This window comes from Antrostomus carolinensis, unplaced genomic scaffold, assembly GCF_000700745.2.
Source record: "Antrostomus carolinensis isolate BGI_N321 unplaced genomic scaffold, ASM70074v2 scaffold12328, whole genome shotgun sequence".
Lineage (NCBI taxonomy): Eukaryota > Metazoa > Chordata > Aves > Caprimulgiformes > Caprimulgidae > Antrostomus > Antrostomus carolinensis.
Window position 1 is genome coordinate 18,174 of NW_010335087.1, and position 15,575 is coordinate 33,748.

The 15,575-nt window shown below is 44.5% G+C and overlaps 1 protein-coding gene across 2 annotated transcripts in view; it reads left to right on the forward strand.

Annotated features, from left to right (window-relative positions):
* The window catches only part of ELP1 (elongator acetyltransferase complex subunit 1), a 31,714-nt gene extending 17,179 nt beyond the window's left edge, over positions 1-14,535 (forward strand). For both annotated transcript variants that reach the window (XM_029086599.1, XM_010174411.2), the window contains exons 19-35: positions 52-130; positions 394-473; positions 1,367-1,507; positions 2,571-2,656; positions 3,220-3,368; positions 4,221-4,344; positions 4,812-4,909; positions 6,083-6,284; positions 7,681-7,742; positions 8,226-8,288; positions 8,407-8,467; positions 9,205-9,318; positions 10,007-10,118; positions 11,216-11,343; positions 12,232-12,386; positions 13,375-13,453; positions 14,387-14,535. In XM_029086599.1, coding sequence (XP_028942432.1) covers positions 52-130; positions 394-473; positions 1,367-1,507; positions 2,571-2,656; positions 3,220-3,368; positions 4,221-4,344; positions 4,812-4,909; positions 6,083-6,284; positions 7,681-7,742; positions 8,226-8,288; positions 8,407-8,467; positions 9,205-9,318; positions 10,007-10,118; positions 11,216-11,343; positions 12,232-12,386; positions 13,375-13,453; positions 14,387-14,454 — 1,801 coding nt within the window. In that variant the 3' untranslated portion in view covers positions 14,455-14,535. The remainder of the gene's footprint in view (positions 1-51; positions 131-393; positions 474-1,366; positions 1,508-2,570; positions 2,657-3,219; positions 3,369-4,220; positions 4,345-4,811; positions 4,910-6,082; positions 6,285-7,680; positions 7,743-8,225; positions 8,289-8,406; positions 8,468-9,204; positions 9,319-10,006; positions 10,119-11,215; positions 11,344-12,231; positions 12,387-13,374; positions 13,454-14,386) is intronic.
* The last annotated feature ends 1,040 nt before the right edge of the window (positions 14,536-15,575 follow it).

Below are 15,575 nucleotides of genomic sequence, written 5' to 3' on the forward strand. Positions count from 1 at the left end.
ATATTGCACCCATCCACTATGTAAATTATCCCACCTGACTCATTCCTCCAGGCTTATGTTCAAGGAAGCATTTCAGTGTATGAGGAAGCTGCGAATCAACCTCAATCTTCTCTATGACCACAATCCCCAGGCAAGTATGCCCAGTTCTGTTGTGTTGTTTTCCATATCCATCTAGCCTGGAATCTATTGACACTGAACAGTGGGCTCAAAAGGATAGGTGGTGCTGTCAGTTCTGCTTTCAGCAGTAATGGCTGCTCTGCACTGCTGCATCCTCATCCAGGCAGATCAGATTTAGCATTTCCTTCATCCTACACGTTCAGAGGTCTTTGAATTTGTTCTTGTACTTAATGTCCTTGCTCAGAATAATGGTGGTAATACTCTTGTTCATTTCAGGTATTTCTGGAAAATGCAGAAACTTTTATCAGGCAAATAGATTCTGTGAACTATATCAACTTGTTTTTCACAGAACTAAAGTGAGTATAATTCTGCAGATGAAAGCATGCATGTAATCAGTGGTGGTACATTATGTCGTCAAAATATTGGCAGCTTTTCAGTGTGGGTGCAAGGAGTCAGTCAGAAAGCTGGCATTTTGGGTCATAAAGACTCAAGTAAGCTCAGTAGTTTCAGGAACAGTCAGTGTGTCTTGTTGGGAATTCCAGCTTGCAGGCAGCCATTAGATTTTTCCAGCAAGGGGTTAATGCATCATCTGACTGCTGTGACTTGTCTTCTGGTTTGCTATTCAGGGGTAAATGTGATCACAGGAAGTTTTTTCCCCTCACAAAGGGAGGCAAGTCAGCACTGTTTATCTGAAGCCTGAGGCCAAGATACTTGTGTAGATTCCCAAATCACTTCTTTCTCAAAGGCTGAGTGACAAGAGGCTTTAGGGCATTCGTAGCTTCAGGACTTCTCAAGCTTGCTGAAGTAAATAATTGTTTAGGAGCTGGAGCTATCACTTAGCTGTTCTGTTTTATTTTCAGTTTTGACCTGACCTTAAATCTTTGTCTAGAAATAAAAGCAAGTGGCTTAATTTTCAGAAGTGCTTTGTGCTGAGTATCTCCATAGTAGATGTAGCAGCAGACAGCTGTATCTTGGAAATCTTGCCTTCTGATTTTTTCTGCAACTAAAGAGGTTGTTCTGACCAGTTTTTTTTTCAATACCTCTCTTGGCTAAGAATCAACTGGTATGGATGAGAGGTGTTGGAGAGCTTCTGGTAGTGTGACAGGTTGTGTGTCAGTACTGAATGACATATGACCTGTTTTGTTGAGTAGTTATTTTCTGCATGTATTTGTGTTTCCTTATGTTATTGTCTTTGTGTTGGGCTATGTGTTGGACCGTGCTGGCATTTGTGGTATCTGTTTTTATTTAGAGAAGAAGATTTCACAAAGAGTATGTACCCGTCTCTGAATGGTAGCAGTAATGCTCAACCACACCAGCATCCTGATCAGAAAAAAGTAAACCTCATATGTGATGTCATGAGAGGTGCCATGGAACACATTGACCCTCAAAAGTGAGTATTTTCTTACTGTAGGTGAAGGAACCATTAGAGAGATTTCTAGTAAGTTTCAGAAACTGAAGCTGTCCTTAATATTTTGCTTCGGATCTTCTGAGTGAGCCTGTGCTCCACAAAACTTTTGTAGCCATACCTTCTGTCTGCTGAGGATGCTGTCCTGAAAACCACAACTAATAATTCTGCAGATAGCTAAACAGCTCTTTACTAGAAGAATTAAAGTAATAGATGCAGGATGCTTATAAGGGTTTAAGAAATACACTTAATTTAGGAACAGTCTGTGTGGCACAGGAGTCATGAGCAAGATTGTCACCTCAGGGAGATGCTGGCTTTTTGGAGCAGCTGGCCCTTCAGAAAGATCTCAGCTGTTCCATTTGAGACTGAATTACTTTTGTCAATCTTCATCTGCATATTTCTGAATTATTACTTTTTTGTTAACCATCCTCCTTGGATGAATCAGTGCAGGACAAGGATAAAGGGTGGGGAAATAGTACAATAACAGTGGTTAATGAAGCAGTGTTAAACCATTGGCAGCTTACATGTGAAACAGTTCGTAGAGGAACAGCAGATGGTGGGTTGCTGCTAAACCCTGAAAATTTAGACACTTTTCAGCAGACGGCTTTGAAAACAAAGCATCCCTTTAGCTGGGAGAGCTGTTTTGAAATAGCACATGTGAAATGTATGAAAGTGGAAATAACCTCCTAGAAAGCTTTCCTTTTATAAAAAAGACCATTTTCTTGCTAAATTTTATTTGGAAAGCTGTGTCCAGCTATCTGAGCTTCCAGAGAGAGCTGTTCTCTCTCCATTATGCTGACTGGCATGGTGAGGAAGTTCAGTTTACTCAAAACCCACCTGCAGTCTTGTGACATGTCTGGGGTGACATGCTCGGTAGAAAAACCTTTCTGCTACATTCTGTTCTCTTCCTGCCTTCCTTTAAAAAGTAGGTTGTGGAGTTTTTTTAAATGTAAAATGTAAATTAGAACTTGCAGAAACTGTGGTAAAATAGGAATAAACAGTGTTTCTGCCTTCTCGCTTTTTCATTCATTGCTTCTGTTTTCTTCAGATACTGCCTATCGATACTGACAGCACATGTAAAGAAAAGTCCTCCAGAACTGGAAATTGCTCTCCAGAAGGTTCATGGTCTTCGAGGTTCTGTATCAGGAACTCAGAAGTTTTGAAAATGAGTGGTTTGCAGGAGCTTTCATTGTTAGCATGGTTCACCCTGAAAATTACTTTAAGGTGTCTGTTCATGGAGTCAGACAGAAAACAGAAATGTACTTGAGAGTAGCTGTGTATTAACGGAACAGCAGTATGTGAGCTAAGATATGTACCCTCAGCTCATCCTTTTATCTAGGTATGTCAGCAGATAGCCCAGAGCTGGAGCTGTTTGCTCTTTCCAGTCAGAACTCTGGTTCTCCCAGCATGGAATAGGAGGTTCCCATTCTGGGTCCTGGTATCTCAAACTGGCAAACTGCTTTTATTCTATGCTGATACTTCTGGCTTGTCACTGTTTGACTCTTAAGTTATTATGCTTGGGCTGGTCCTTGAAGTTGCCCAGGAAAGGCAAAGTAACCCCTCTGGCAAGACAGAATGAGCTGTTAGTTTGATAGTCCTTATCTGGTGTCACAGATGTGCATGATAAATGCATTACTCAGTGCAGGGTTCCACTGCTGATGTTGTCACTGATCGGATGCTTCTTTGTCCTGTTACAGAAAGCATTACTCCAGATGTCAAAGCTGTGAGTGCAGAAGAAGCACTGAAGTACCTGCTTTTCCTTGTGGATGTGAATGAATTATATGATTATTCCTTGGGGACGTATGACTTCGATTTAGTCATCATGGTGGCAGAAAAGTCTCAAAAGGTCTTGGTTTATAGTTCCAGCCAAGGAACTATTTTTCTGCTTTCTCAAAAGTTCTTTGTAGTCTGCAGATCAGCCCACGTTTTATTAGTCATAGCTCTCTACCCAGGCAAAATTCCAGTTGCTCAGAAGCTCTGTGTGTGCTTGGCATGATGCTGGGAAGGTGGCATGTCTCTGCATCCTTTAGTACTTGAGCACAGCTTTGGACACTTGCTTGTGCTCAAGGTGAAATGGGGCTCTTCTAGAGCAGCACTGCAGTAGCTCTGGGGAAGGGAGGGACCGCGGTATGAAGTGTTGTGACTGCATGCTTTGCATTCCCAGTTCTGTACTCTGATTCTCACTCATATAGTGGCAGCCACAATAATAGTGTATATCTTCCAGCAGGTTTAATTTGAAATATCTGAATGGAAATACTCATCAGGATCTTTAGAGTTTCCTAATGTTACAGCTGAGCCTGCTGTATGTCAGTTAAAACACACTTATTCGTGTTAACAGATTTTACGACCTTTGGTGTGGGGGAAATTGACCAGCTTTACAGCTACAAATTTGTACTGATAATAGCTAATAGAAAACAATATTTTATATAATACATAGCCTTGAATTTTAAATGTTACCAGCCTTTAGATACTGCTGAAGTCCATGTGGCAGCCTGGTAATTTAAGTTAGTTGTTCCCTGGCAAGAGTACATGCACAGAATCGATTCTTTAGGATGGCTTACATTTAAAAAAAAAAAAAAAAAGCCTTTTTAGTGTATTATCATACAATTTCAAACATGGGACTGTCTGTTGGTGAAGATAGGGGCAAATAAGAATCCTACCAGATTAGCTCAATTGTAGTTTTTATTATTCTTTGCAGGACCCAAAAGAATACTTGCCCTTCTTAAATACTCTTCGGAAAATGGAAACCAATTATCAGCGATATACAATAGACAGACACTTGAAGAGATACACAAAAGCTCTTGGGCACCTCAGCAAATGTGGTAGGTGTCCTGCACATGCAGCATCTCTGAGGAGAAATTCTGCAGTGGAACATTTCCATTTTGGAGAGGCTTTGCAGGGAAATAGCTGAGGAAAGAGAAGGACTGCACAAGGTCATCTTCCCTCCTGGTAGTGCATCGTTAACTTAGTTCTGCTACATGTTTTTTGTAGCGTAGCTTGGCACAGGGAGAAAGGGGTGAGAGTGTTTACTGCTCTGTGATCCTGAAGCATAAGTCTTGTTTTGTTTCTGTTATAGGTGACTTGTCCCCAGTTAATTTTGCTGGCAAAAGTGGAGCAAACCTCAAGGAAGTGAACACCTTGATTTTACAGTAGTGGGATAGGCGCTTTTGTGCTCTTCTACCCAAGCACCTCTAGTTGCTTCTTAATGCAATGAACCCAGACTGGCTAGGAGCCATGAGAACCATGTGCTTTCTCTTTTATTGCTACAAAAAATAAATTATTTCTGCAGGTCCTGAACACTTCTCTGAATTTCTGAACTTGGTGAAGGATCAGAATCAGTATTGCGAAGCACTGAAGCTGTACCCCTCTAGCACTCAGGAGTACAAGGTGTGTAAGCGTGTGACAGTGCAGCATGCAAGCTCTTTAATTCTCTCATGCCTGTCTTTGCACATCCTTGGCACCTTGAGTGAGGGCAGGAATGAGACAGAAGCTGCTTGCATTCAAGTTCTGCAGGTCATTGCTCTTCCTGTGTTGTCTGAGACCATCTTCTGAGGTAATGGCTGGAATAACTCTCAGCACTGACCCCGTGAGGTCTGGTCACTGAAGAAGTGGCTGTTTCTTCTTTGATGACGTGACCAGTAGAGGATCTGGGAGTCCAGTTTCTGCTGCACTATCTTGTGCTGGAGAACTCCTGTTACAACAGGAAGACCTTTCTGTCGTGACCTTTGTGATACCAGCTTTCTAGCACTTCCAGGTTGCGTGGGGACACTTTGTTCTGAAGAGTGCTGGAGAGCTTGGGGCACTTGTAGCTGTGCTGTTTCCTAGCATGTAGTGTCCTTTGTTGGTTTCAGTATTACTGAAGAGCTTTAGGTTGCCTGAGGCTGAGGTAAAGTGTAAATAAATGCATTTAATATAATTTAATGTAGATACTGTAAATACACAACACGCAAGCCTTTGTCAAAGGAGTAAGTGAAGAACTGAGAGAGTAGATACAGGCACTCAGTTTGTTTGCAACACAATGAGGGAGGTCTGTTCCTGCCTCTGGCTTATTGGGAGTCTTTTCTTTATCCCTTCTGTATTCTTCCAGTCAAATCCACCTGTCCCTTCCTGATGGAGACTGTGAGCTCTGAATAGTATAGTGAAGCTCAGGATATTGATTCATAGCAGCCTGTGCCTATAGAGCTGCAGGGCTTGCATCCTCCCTTGTGCCAGTGATTTACTCCTTGGTTAAGTTCATTCTGTGAGACATTCTAACAAAAACCCCTTATGTGAGTGGGGAAGAAAGGGCTGATTTCCTGCAGTATGTAATTTACCCAGCCTTTGGCTTGGAGAGTTAGGTACCTCCCCATGTCTCTTGTTTTAGCTCTGTGAACTGTTTCCATGTGCTAATCATCAGCCCTTGGCTTGATATAAAGTTCAAAATGGGGTAGCAACATTGTGCTTGGAGGTTCCGTGGGGGAGGAGGAAATAGGCTTTTTTTGATGGGCACTTAATTTTTACTAATGCAGGACTGCTGCTGACTCTGCAGCTGTCCTTATCTCTTTTGTCCCTGTCTTGCAGGATATCAGTGATGCGTATGGGGAGTACTTGATTCAGAAGCAGCTATATGAACAGGCTGCACTGATATTTGCTCGTGCTGGCATCTTTGCAAAAGCACTTGATGCTTTTCAGAACAGTGGCAGCTGGCAGCAAGCCCTGTGCATGGCATCACGGCTTGGTTACACAAAGGATAAGCTGTCCAGCCTGGCACGGAGCATGGCAGGTAGGTCTTGAGGAGGTGGAAGTGAGCAGACCAACACTGTCTGCTGTTATATTTGGTTCACTTTGATTTTTCCTAAAATTTAGTGAAAACCTCAAGTCTTCAGCAGTGTTTTTCTTAAAGGGAGGACTAAAACTCCATGTTTCCCAAGGGTTTGTGTGACTGCACGTCACCTTTGTTCCTCAAAGAAACCAAAAGATGTTAGGAGCTGAGCTGGTAGGCACCCAGCAGTTGCCAACCTAGCTGTGGCCTTGCCTGCCCCATGCTGACTTCCATTTTTTCCACTTACAAGTGGTTGCTGAACTGCTACTCCAAATTGCCTCCTTTGTTAACCTCAGGGAATGGGGATTCTTTGAAGTGCCTGATGTGACTGAAGCCACTAGACATCATTGACATAAGTGCTGTGCCCAGTCACAGACCTTAAAGGCTACTGGATCATTCTGAGCTGCATCTTCATGTTTTCTCCTTAAAGCCTGCTAGCAGCTAGGACCAGGTGGTGCATGTAAAGCTATGTGCTGTCCTACTGCAGGAGAAAAAGGTATCTGGTCTCAAAATTTGTGCTCACCAGGACATATCAGACTGCATGCATGAGATGTGTTGTCAACCTGGCATATATTTTATCAAGAGAAACAGAGCATCATCCTGACTTCTGCCTTACTCAGAGGCAGAGTTTATGAAGGGCCCACCTACACAGTGGGAATATGGCTCCTGGGAGTGTAGTGTTCCAGAACTGAATATTCCAGTATTTTATTTTTCTGTCACTTAATGTAATTTGGATCCTTCATGTCTTGCCTTTAATACTTTTCCTAGTGCCCCTCTTAAATCACAACTGTAATTTAGAGAAATTAGCAAACGCAAGCTGGCTTGGATGAGAATGCTTTGCTTGGGTAATTTCTTTTTGGTTTTTTTCTGATGTTATGTATCACTTGCTCTCTTACATTGCATCCTGGCACATGAACCAGTGCCAAAGCTGGTTCTGACTTTTAGGGGACTAGATGCCCTGAATCCCACAAGCTGGGTAGTTGCTGTCCATACCACAGAGAGCAGGTGGCAAAATGCTCCCTGCAGATAGGAAGGCTGTGATATACTGAAGCTTTCAAGAGAGATGTCCTGGCCCCCTCTGCTTAAGAGACTCTTCGCTATTTCTGTCTCAGACTGTGGGGAAAACATTCTCCAGCTGGCCTTGAGGGACATGCACCAACAGTTTCACAAACAACTGGCTGATGATGTTGTAAGTTAATGAATTCCTGGCATCAGGCAGCCCTTCTTTTTACCAGGCAGATTGAGGAAGTGTGTGAGCAGGTAGAAAGTGCCTCAGCAAATGGGTTTTTCCTCTACTTTGTTTTGTGGCACAAAATCCAGCTGCTTTTGAAGAGCTGAGCTCCACCTTTTCTTGTAGGAAAACTAGTTGAACAGAGAAAGCATGCAGAGGCAGCCATACTCCTGGAGCAGTACACTCAGGTAATGTAATCACCCTCCTGTCCGTGCCCCAGTAAGATCCTCTGTCAGAAGATAGACTATATGTGGTATTTTTATTCTCGTGGGGCACATGTGGCTCCGTGCATGCTGACAACAAAACAGTCTGTGCCGTGGGCCCTCTTGGGGAGGGCAGAGCAGGTCCAGGTGATGCAGTGAGCAGGGTGTGGGTGAATGCTGTGTTCCTGAGTCTTTCCACGCATGAAGCTGTCTCTCTTGGTATGAAAAGGTTTTCTCTCGGAGAGCTTACAACATGAGGGCTGGAATAAGGAAGACATAGTTCTAGAGGGATTTCCCTTCAGCATGGGAGAAGTAGCATAGTTTGCTGGTTTTGTTATGTCAGCACTTCAAAGTACCTGGCACAGTAGTGTTTTCCTGTCCTGACTGTGATACTGCTGCATAGAAATGTGCTACGTGAATATGTGTTACTAGCATCAGTAGCAGTACATGGTTGCTCTTTCCTTCTAGGACTATGAAGAGGCTGTTCTCTTGCTCTTGGAAGGGGCTCTCTGGGAAGAGGCTTTAAGATTGGTAAGACATTCCAGAGCACAAGAACCAGAGTGGAAATATTTCTTTAGGGTGTAAGAACCGAGGGATGGGATCTGGGTTAGATCCTTAAATAATACCTTTTTTCCTTTCCCTGATGCAGATTCACAAGTATGGTAGACTGGATATCTTGGAGACCAACTTCAAACCTGCTGTTCTGGAAGGTGAGAATATGAGAATTCTCTGTGCTGTCGAGGCTGAAGAACGTCTTTACTGTGTCTGTGGGAAGTCACAGTGCTCCAGTACTGGAAGCTGTATGCTTTGATTCCGCCTAATTGATGCTGCCCAGTTAGCTGCATTTAGCTCTACTCAGTGCAGCTTGAAGCCCTGCAGTGTCACAGGCTCTTTTTAGCTTAGTCAAGCTCTTTTTGAGCTTCTCCAGACCTCACAGTCACAAACTGCAAAGGGGTCTGTGTCTGCATGTCCGTGAACAAGCAGGACAGTCCTTGTTCAGAGCACGTGTGGCAGCAGAGCTATGGACTAAGAAAATGGCTGGCTGTCCTGTAAGCTTTTATAAGTAGTTTTTGAAAAATATTTATAGCTGAATTCTCCCATGCAGGAAGGATGGTTGGTTACTATTGGTTGCTTCTTAACTTTTCGTGCTATAGGCAGCAGGCTTTATGATTTGAGGTATTTTTTTCTTTCTTTCTGCATCAGAAACAGACTCTTGTTCTAGAAAATCCTTGTCTGGCAAGTTCATTCACCACACCAAGGTGCATCTTGTTTGGTGGGCTCCTGTATTATAAGCTTTGAATTTCCTTCCACTTGAGTCGTTTTGTGTGCTTTGCACCTGACTTCTGAGCTTGTTGAAAGACTGTGCTCCTTCAAAACTCCTGCTTAAAAAAATGTTTTTCTGGTTCTCTTGCACAAATGTTCATGTTCTGATTTTCTTATTGAGCAGCTCAGAAAAATCAGCTGATCTTCCTAGATTCTCAGAAAACAGCATTTCTTCGCCATAAGAGTCGCCTGCAAGTGGTCCGAGAGCTGAAAGAGAAGGCTTGTGAGAGCCTGCAGGGTTGGTATTGAAATGCATATGACTTTCTCCCGCATAAGTAACTGTGATAATCTTTTTCTTTGTGTTTTCCATTTGCCCTGGTGGAACTGTGCTCTCTTTTAGCTTCAGTGGTACCTACACCAGTAGAGCAGCATTCTCTAATCCCCTCCTCACGCCATACCTGGACTGTGATTCTTTGATCTTGCTCATTCTGTAAAGACATCTTTATTTTCAATCCTATCTGTGTCACAGCTTTCATGGGATAAAAATGCACCTGAAAGCTTTTCAAAATGGCACAGCACTGTCTCCACAGTGACAGCTTGGTTGGGTCAGACAGTGCTCAGCATGTCCTTTGTGCTGAGTACCTACTAGGCATATTCACCTGCCAGCTTACCCGGGCTCAGGGAAGGTTTCTGAAAGCATAATGCTTTGTCCTGGTGCAGATTTGCTGCACTGAGATTGTCATCCCTCTGATTGTGCTGTTTAACATCACAGTCCCCACTAGGGCAGAGGAGCAGTGTTCTCACAATTGCTGTTTCTTCTCAGTTCTGTCTGAGTGGGTTTGAGAGCCATAAGGCTCCAAAACACCAACAAGGAGAATCAGTCTGCCCAAGCTGCTCCTCCAACAAGTTATGTAGATTGCCCAGAGGGAAAGCTTGGAGTAACTGACCTTTTTCCATACTGTGACTGTTGTTAACATGTTTTGCAGATTATGAAATGCCAAATTGCCCAGAATTTGATCTGCTCTCTGAAACCAGCAGTGTTGTGACAGCCAGCGACATGAACAGCAAATATTCACACAGCAATTCAAGAATATCAGCGTAGGTATCTGCCTCCAAATTAGGTAGTGGCTGCCCTGGCATCAGCATTTGGGAGGGCAGCTTGCTCATGTTTGGCATGCTTCTCATCACAGCTGTGTGTGCCTTGAAGCTGCTTTAATTACAGGCATTTTGTGGTTATTTTAACTCCTATTGCAAGGGAGAGAGCAGAAAATGCCGGAAACCTCTAGTGCAGCAGGAACTGAGTGCCCAGCAGGGGAGCTGTGAACACAGGCTCTGAGCTGGCTCTGTGGGTGTCAGGGATGTTGCCAGAGTAGCCGGTTGTAGGAAGCCTGACACAGAATATGGGCAGAGCTGCTCAGACATTAACAGCTTGTGCACGTGGCATGTGCTCTTTGTCCTAGGTTTGGTACTTAATGGGTGGGGGTTGCTACTAACTCTCATGCCAGTGTCTTCCCACAGTAGGGACCTGTGTTGCTTTTGAGTGCTCTGAAGAATGTGAGCTGCAGCGTGGGGTGGGGTGTGTTGGAGGCTGGTGAATATGGAACCACTTCTGAGTTCCCTAGGTGAAATGTGGAAAAATACAGTTGTGGGAGAAGTGTGGACTTTTACAGTGCTTTCTCTGGCACAGATGAAAAGAGGAAGAGAATACAACTTTAGCATGCAGCATACCTGTGGCAGAGTGTGCTGATCATGTGGCAACGTTATGCAACAAGTACTGGCCTATGGTTAGAAGTTGCTTTCCTGTGATAGGGGGCAGGAGCTGAGCTGTACTAGTGCAGAGCTTGTGGAGACAGCAGAAATAAAGATGTACACAGACCCTGTCACCAAATTGTTTTAAGAGGAGCTCAGCTTTGCCTGATAGTGACTGCTGACAATTTACTCTACTTTGTGCTTTGAGCAATGCTGTAACCTTGCTGGAACACAGAGCAGGCTTTTTTGTAGCAGAGAAACATCCCAACTACTCACTTGTGTTTCAGACGACAAAGGATATTGGTTAAGTAGCACTGAAAACATTGACACAAAGATACATAAGCTTACATGGGGTCCCCTTTCACTGGACCTGTTGATCTTCCTTCAGACTAGTTACCCTCTTACAGCTGATCCTGTTGTGCACACTAAGGATCCTCCTTTTCCAGGCGATCCTCAAAGAACCGGCGCAAGGCTGAGCGCAAGAGATACAGCTTGAAGGAGGGGAGTCCTTTGGAAGATATGGCCCTTCTGGAAGTCCTGGGAGAATGTGTTCGTGCTGTAGAGACTGTGAAGGGTAGGACACATGATCTTAATCCACTCTGCAGGTTGTGAGGACAGCTGAGGCAGTGTACCCCCTCTTCTTAATGGGTATACTGGAGGGAGAAGCTTAAGCCTGTTGTCAAGTACTGTGACTACACTGGAAAGAGATTCTCCAAGAGTAAAGCCTTGAGATGGCAACACACATGAAAAGCTACACGGGGTAGGAGTGTTTTACTGGATCTGAGTTTTCAAAATGGTGGTAGAACATAGTCCAAGATGAAATAGAGAAGCCATCTTTCAGATCTGGAGAAAGAAGTGAGGAGGGAATCTGTGGTTGTCTCCAGGGTACAGAGGGCTCTGGCCCCCCGCAGCTGAAATGCAACACTGAACCCGCTAATTCCTGACATTCCTGAATCTGATGCCAGGAAATGCTGAGGTCTCGCGCAGCCTAATCCCTGGTCTAGAAAGAGATTTCCTCTTTAAAGAGCCCAAGGAAAGGTAAACTTGTGCCTGAACACAGCAGTTCCTTTAATGTATCTATATGGGTTCTCTCAGCTTTTTCATTGTGGTGATGATCAAAGCTTAAGACCCTCTGGTCTTAGACATGTTTTCCTGTTCTGTCAAGGCAAAGTCACTTTAAATCTGCCATCCAGGTGGAAGACTAGTCTTCTAAATCATATGGTAATTCATCACTGAACTCCGTTGTCTTCCCCTACCCCTCTCCCTCCTGTGTAGACCTGGACTAAGGAGCAGTAGAGCTGGAAGCCAGCACCTAATGTCAGTGAGCTTCTGGGGGGTACTTCAGATCCTGCCTCCTGCTTTCTACTGGCGTCGCTGAACCTTAGCTTCTTTTATTTTACAGCTGTTTATTTAGCACACCTGTGTTAATTGCTATTGCTTGTGCTTCTCTTCCTTCCTGCAGGAGACATACACATCCTTCTGAAGCAGCTTGTGCTGTTTGGTTATGATGAGCAAGCTGGGGCACTGCAGCAAGTCCTGGAAGAGGTTTTGCAGTTGATGGAGACCTCAATCCCGGAAATCTGGACCCCAGACCTTCAGCAGAGCTCTGTCAACCCGGTCTGTGCTCATCCACAATACCTGTCATACAATACCAAATATTTAGCAGTATTTTGCATTCTCTAGCAAAGAGTCCAGAGTCCTTCCCTGGCTTTCCAGATCTGCTTTTATTTCTGTAGAGGCCAAATAGATACTTTGTGCAGTACCTGCCAAGTCAGTACACAACAGGAATAGCCTGCTGTGTCCCTTGCACTCAATGCCACACTGAACCTGATGAGGTCTCATAAGGCTTGTGTTACCTTGTCCTGATGGCGACTTCTTTTTCTAAGCTCTATCTTAACCAGATAGGTTTTGTAGAACACAGAAACACTTCTGGTTTTCAGGCCTGATGGTTGAAGTGTTATCATAGCTTTTATGCACTGGAGTAGTGGTTGTCCAACTTGGTGTTTTGAAGTGCAAAGCTACCAGACAGGTCAGTTTAGTCTGAACCAGTATATCATAAGGAATATATTGCAAAAAGGATTATGGCAGGCTTCTAAGCTTCAGCTTAATGCAGAGTAAGGAAATCACTTACTTCCTTTCCAAAGTAAAAGTCTTTATTTGTAATAAGCAGTTTTTGAGCGTTTATGGTGAACACAAGATATTCCCCAGTATGTTCTCCCTAACTACTGACTAGCAAGATGCTAAGGACACATTAAACCTGTTCTGTGTGACAGGGAGCTGAGACTCTCAAATGAACTTTAAATATTGCTGGCACTGTAATGAGGTCATGACACTTACAGTGTTGTGAAGAAGTAGGGGCTGGCATAAGGGTTCTGTGTCCTGGGAAGCTCTCCAAAAGCAGTTCTCTCTTTCTGCCTCCCCCTTAACTTTTCTGAGACATTACTGGGCTTTGATTGCATATTCCTGGTCACTTTGCACTGTGAGGTCTCCTGCAGGCAGCTGCTTCTGCTGTTGGAGACTAACAGCAGAGTTTTCACTGTAGGTATCCCTGCTCTTAGCCTTTGCTTTGTGCAGGTTGGAACACGGGTATTGCTTCTTCACACAGGTCCTGGGACCCAGGTCAACTGCAAACAGCATTATGGCTGCCTATCAGCAGAAGAGGATGATGACTCCTGTTGTACAAGGTTAGTTGAGGCTGTGAGTTAGATGTGGGTGTGAAATGTCAGTGAGACCAGCGGGGTTTGAGGCTCTGCAAGCACTGCTGCCTGCCAACAGTTGTAGCATCTGTTCAGTTGTAGGGAGTTTCTTGCTTTTCTTTATGGTGTACCCTCCTGCCCTGTGGCAAGTTGAGCAGCCTTCTTAATAAGATTTTATTTGCTCTGATGTCCTGTGCTAAAACTACTCTCTGAGTTGTGCTCCTGGCTTCCTGTGTGTGTAGTGTCTGTCTGTTGTGAGGGAATTGGAAGTCTGATTTATTGGTGAATGTGTTAGATAATTCTGCTTGTAACTTACCTGCTGAGTTTTCCTGTCTAACTTTGGCAGCCAAGCCAGGCTCTTGACCAGGCCAGACTACAGTCTCTCATGGTGTTTTGCCATCTGGAAGTCCTTGCAGCTGATACAAACTTAGGACTGAGAGTCCTAGCAAGGGCTGGTCCCATCTCCCCTTTGTCTTCCCTCTTCCCCACTAGTCCCAGAATTGCCTGGAGAAATCCTCTAATAAACCTGTTTATTGCCACTTGCCTGGGGCTGGCTCCAGAGAAAACCTTGTGCCTCTTACTCACACTTAACAGAGACAGCTGGCTATTGTGAGTAATGTCCCAGCTATTGGTAAATGAACAGAGTTCTCTTTTCTGCCATTGATTGTTTCCTCCTCATTCTGAATGGTAACTTAGTGGAGAGAGGACTTAATTTGCCCCAGGGACTGACTTCTGTAAGCAGTTCTGCCGTGGGCACTCTTCCATGCAGGCTGGTGATTAGAGCTAAAGAGAAATGCTATGTGTCAGAGACTTCTTGGTGTCCTTTGATGTGAAGAAAAGTAAACTAAGTAGTTGACAGCTGCTGAAGAAGCCATATTGCTGTTACCCTCTGTTCTGACACTTGTCCTGTTTGCCTTTCAGATCCAGAATTACTTATTCCACCAAAACTCAATAAAAATCTACAGTGGAAACTACATCTTCTCCAGTAACTAAAAGTCAAGGAATGCTGTTGGACTCTGAACTGGAGCTTTTCATATAATTTCATTACATCTTTACAGAAACCATTGTTGTCCTCGCATTTCTGATACACTGTTCTTAGGGCTGTGCAAGTGAAGGGTCCCTCCACCTGATGCAGCTGTGGCTGTGACCTGTACGACATCACACTAACGGGGACAGCCACTCGTGTCCCGCTGCAGGGGTGGTTTGGGAGGCTGGGGAGTAACACGGTGTGCAGCTCTGAATGCTGCTGTTTGAATCCAGCATCTCCCACCGCTGTTCCCTCCCTTCTGGATGAAGCAACCTCACCAGTGTTGGATGGGCTGTTTTCTCTGCCATCACTCCCTCCCGTGGATGGTGCCTGACATGATGACAGGTCACGTTTAAGCTGTTCAGCCTGGTTTAGAGATTTCAGCAGTAAGTCTGTCTGTGCCAATAGCAAGTTGTTGTAGCTGCTGAACAAATGAGTTAGGTTTTCTCTTTTGAACCCGGATGTTGGCAATACCAGATTTTCATCAAAACTGCTTTGTTCCGTTAGAGCGAACCCTGCAGTACCAGCAGCTGTTACTGTCCCCGAAGTGCACCCATTGGCACCAGGGAGATCTTGGGTGGAGGACACCATGAATAAAAGTGTTGGGGAGGGGTGGGGTCAGGGCTGTCACTGTCACACGCTGCTGGGTAATACCACCCTAATTATCTGAGTTTAAAGAAGATCAGCTAATGCTGCTGTATGGCACTGGCAGATCAGCAGCTGTACCCTGATGATACTGTGTGCTATTGGGATCAGCTGGAAATTGATCTCGCCTCACACCTGAGAATTAGGTTTTACCCCAGAAGACTTCTATGATCTGACTCAAGAAGTAACAGCAGCAGTCCTAGAAGCAGAAGAAGGGGACAGGCTCTGCAGGAGAGACTGGAAACCCTTTTGGTGGTAGCAGCCTCCCACTCCCTCAGTTAATCCTGGCCTGGCAGCTGCTGTGTTCAGTGCAAGCCATTTTGGCTAGGTGCTGTGGGAAAATGCCACACAGACAAAGCACTTCCAATCTGTTGGAGGTACCTGATGATACTGCAAGGGGCTGTGTTCTTACAGCACGGCACTAGCATCAGTCCAGTG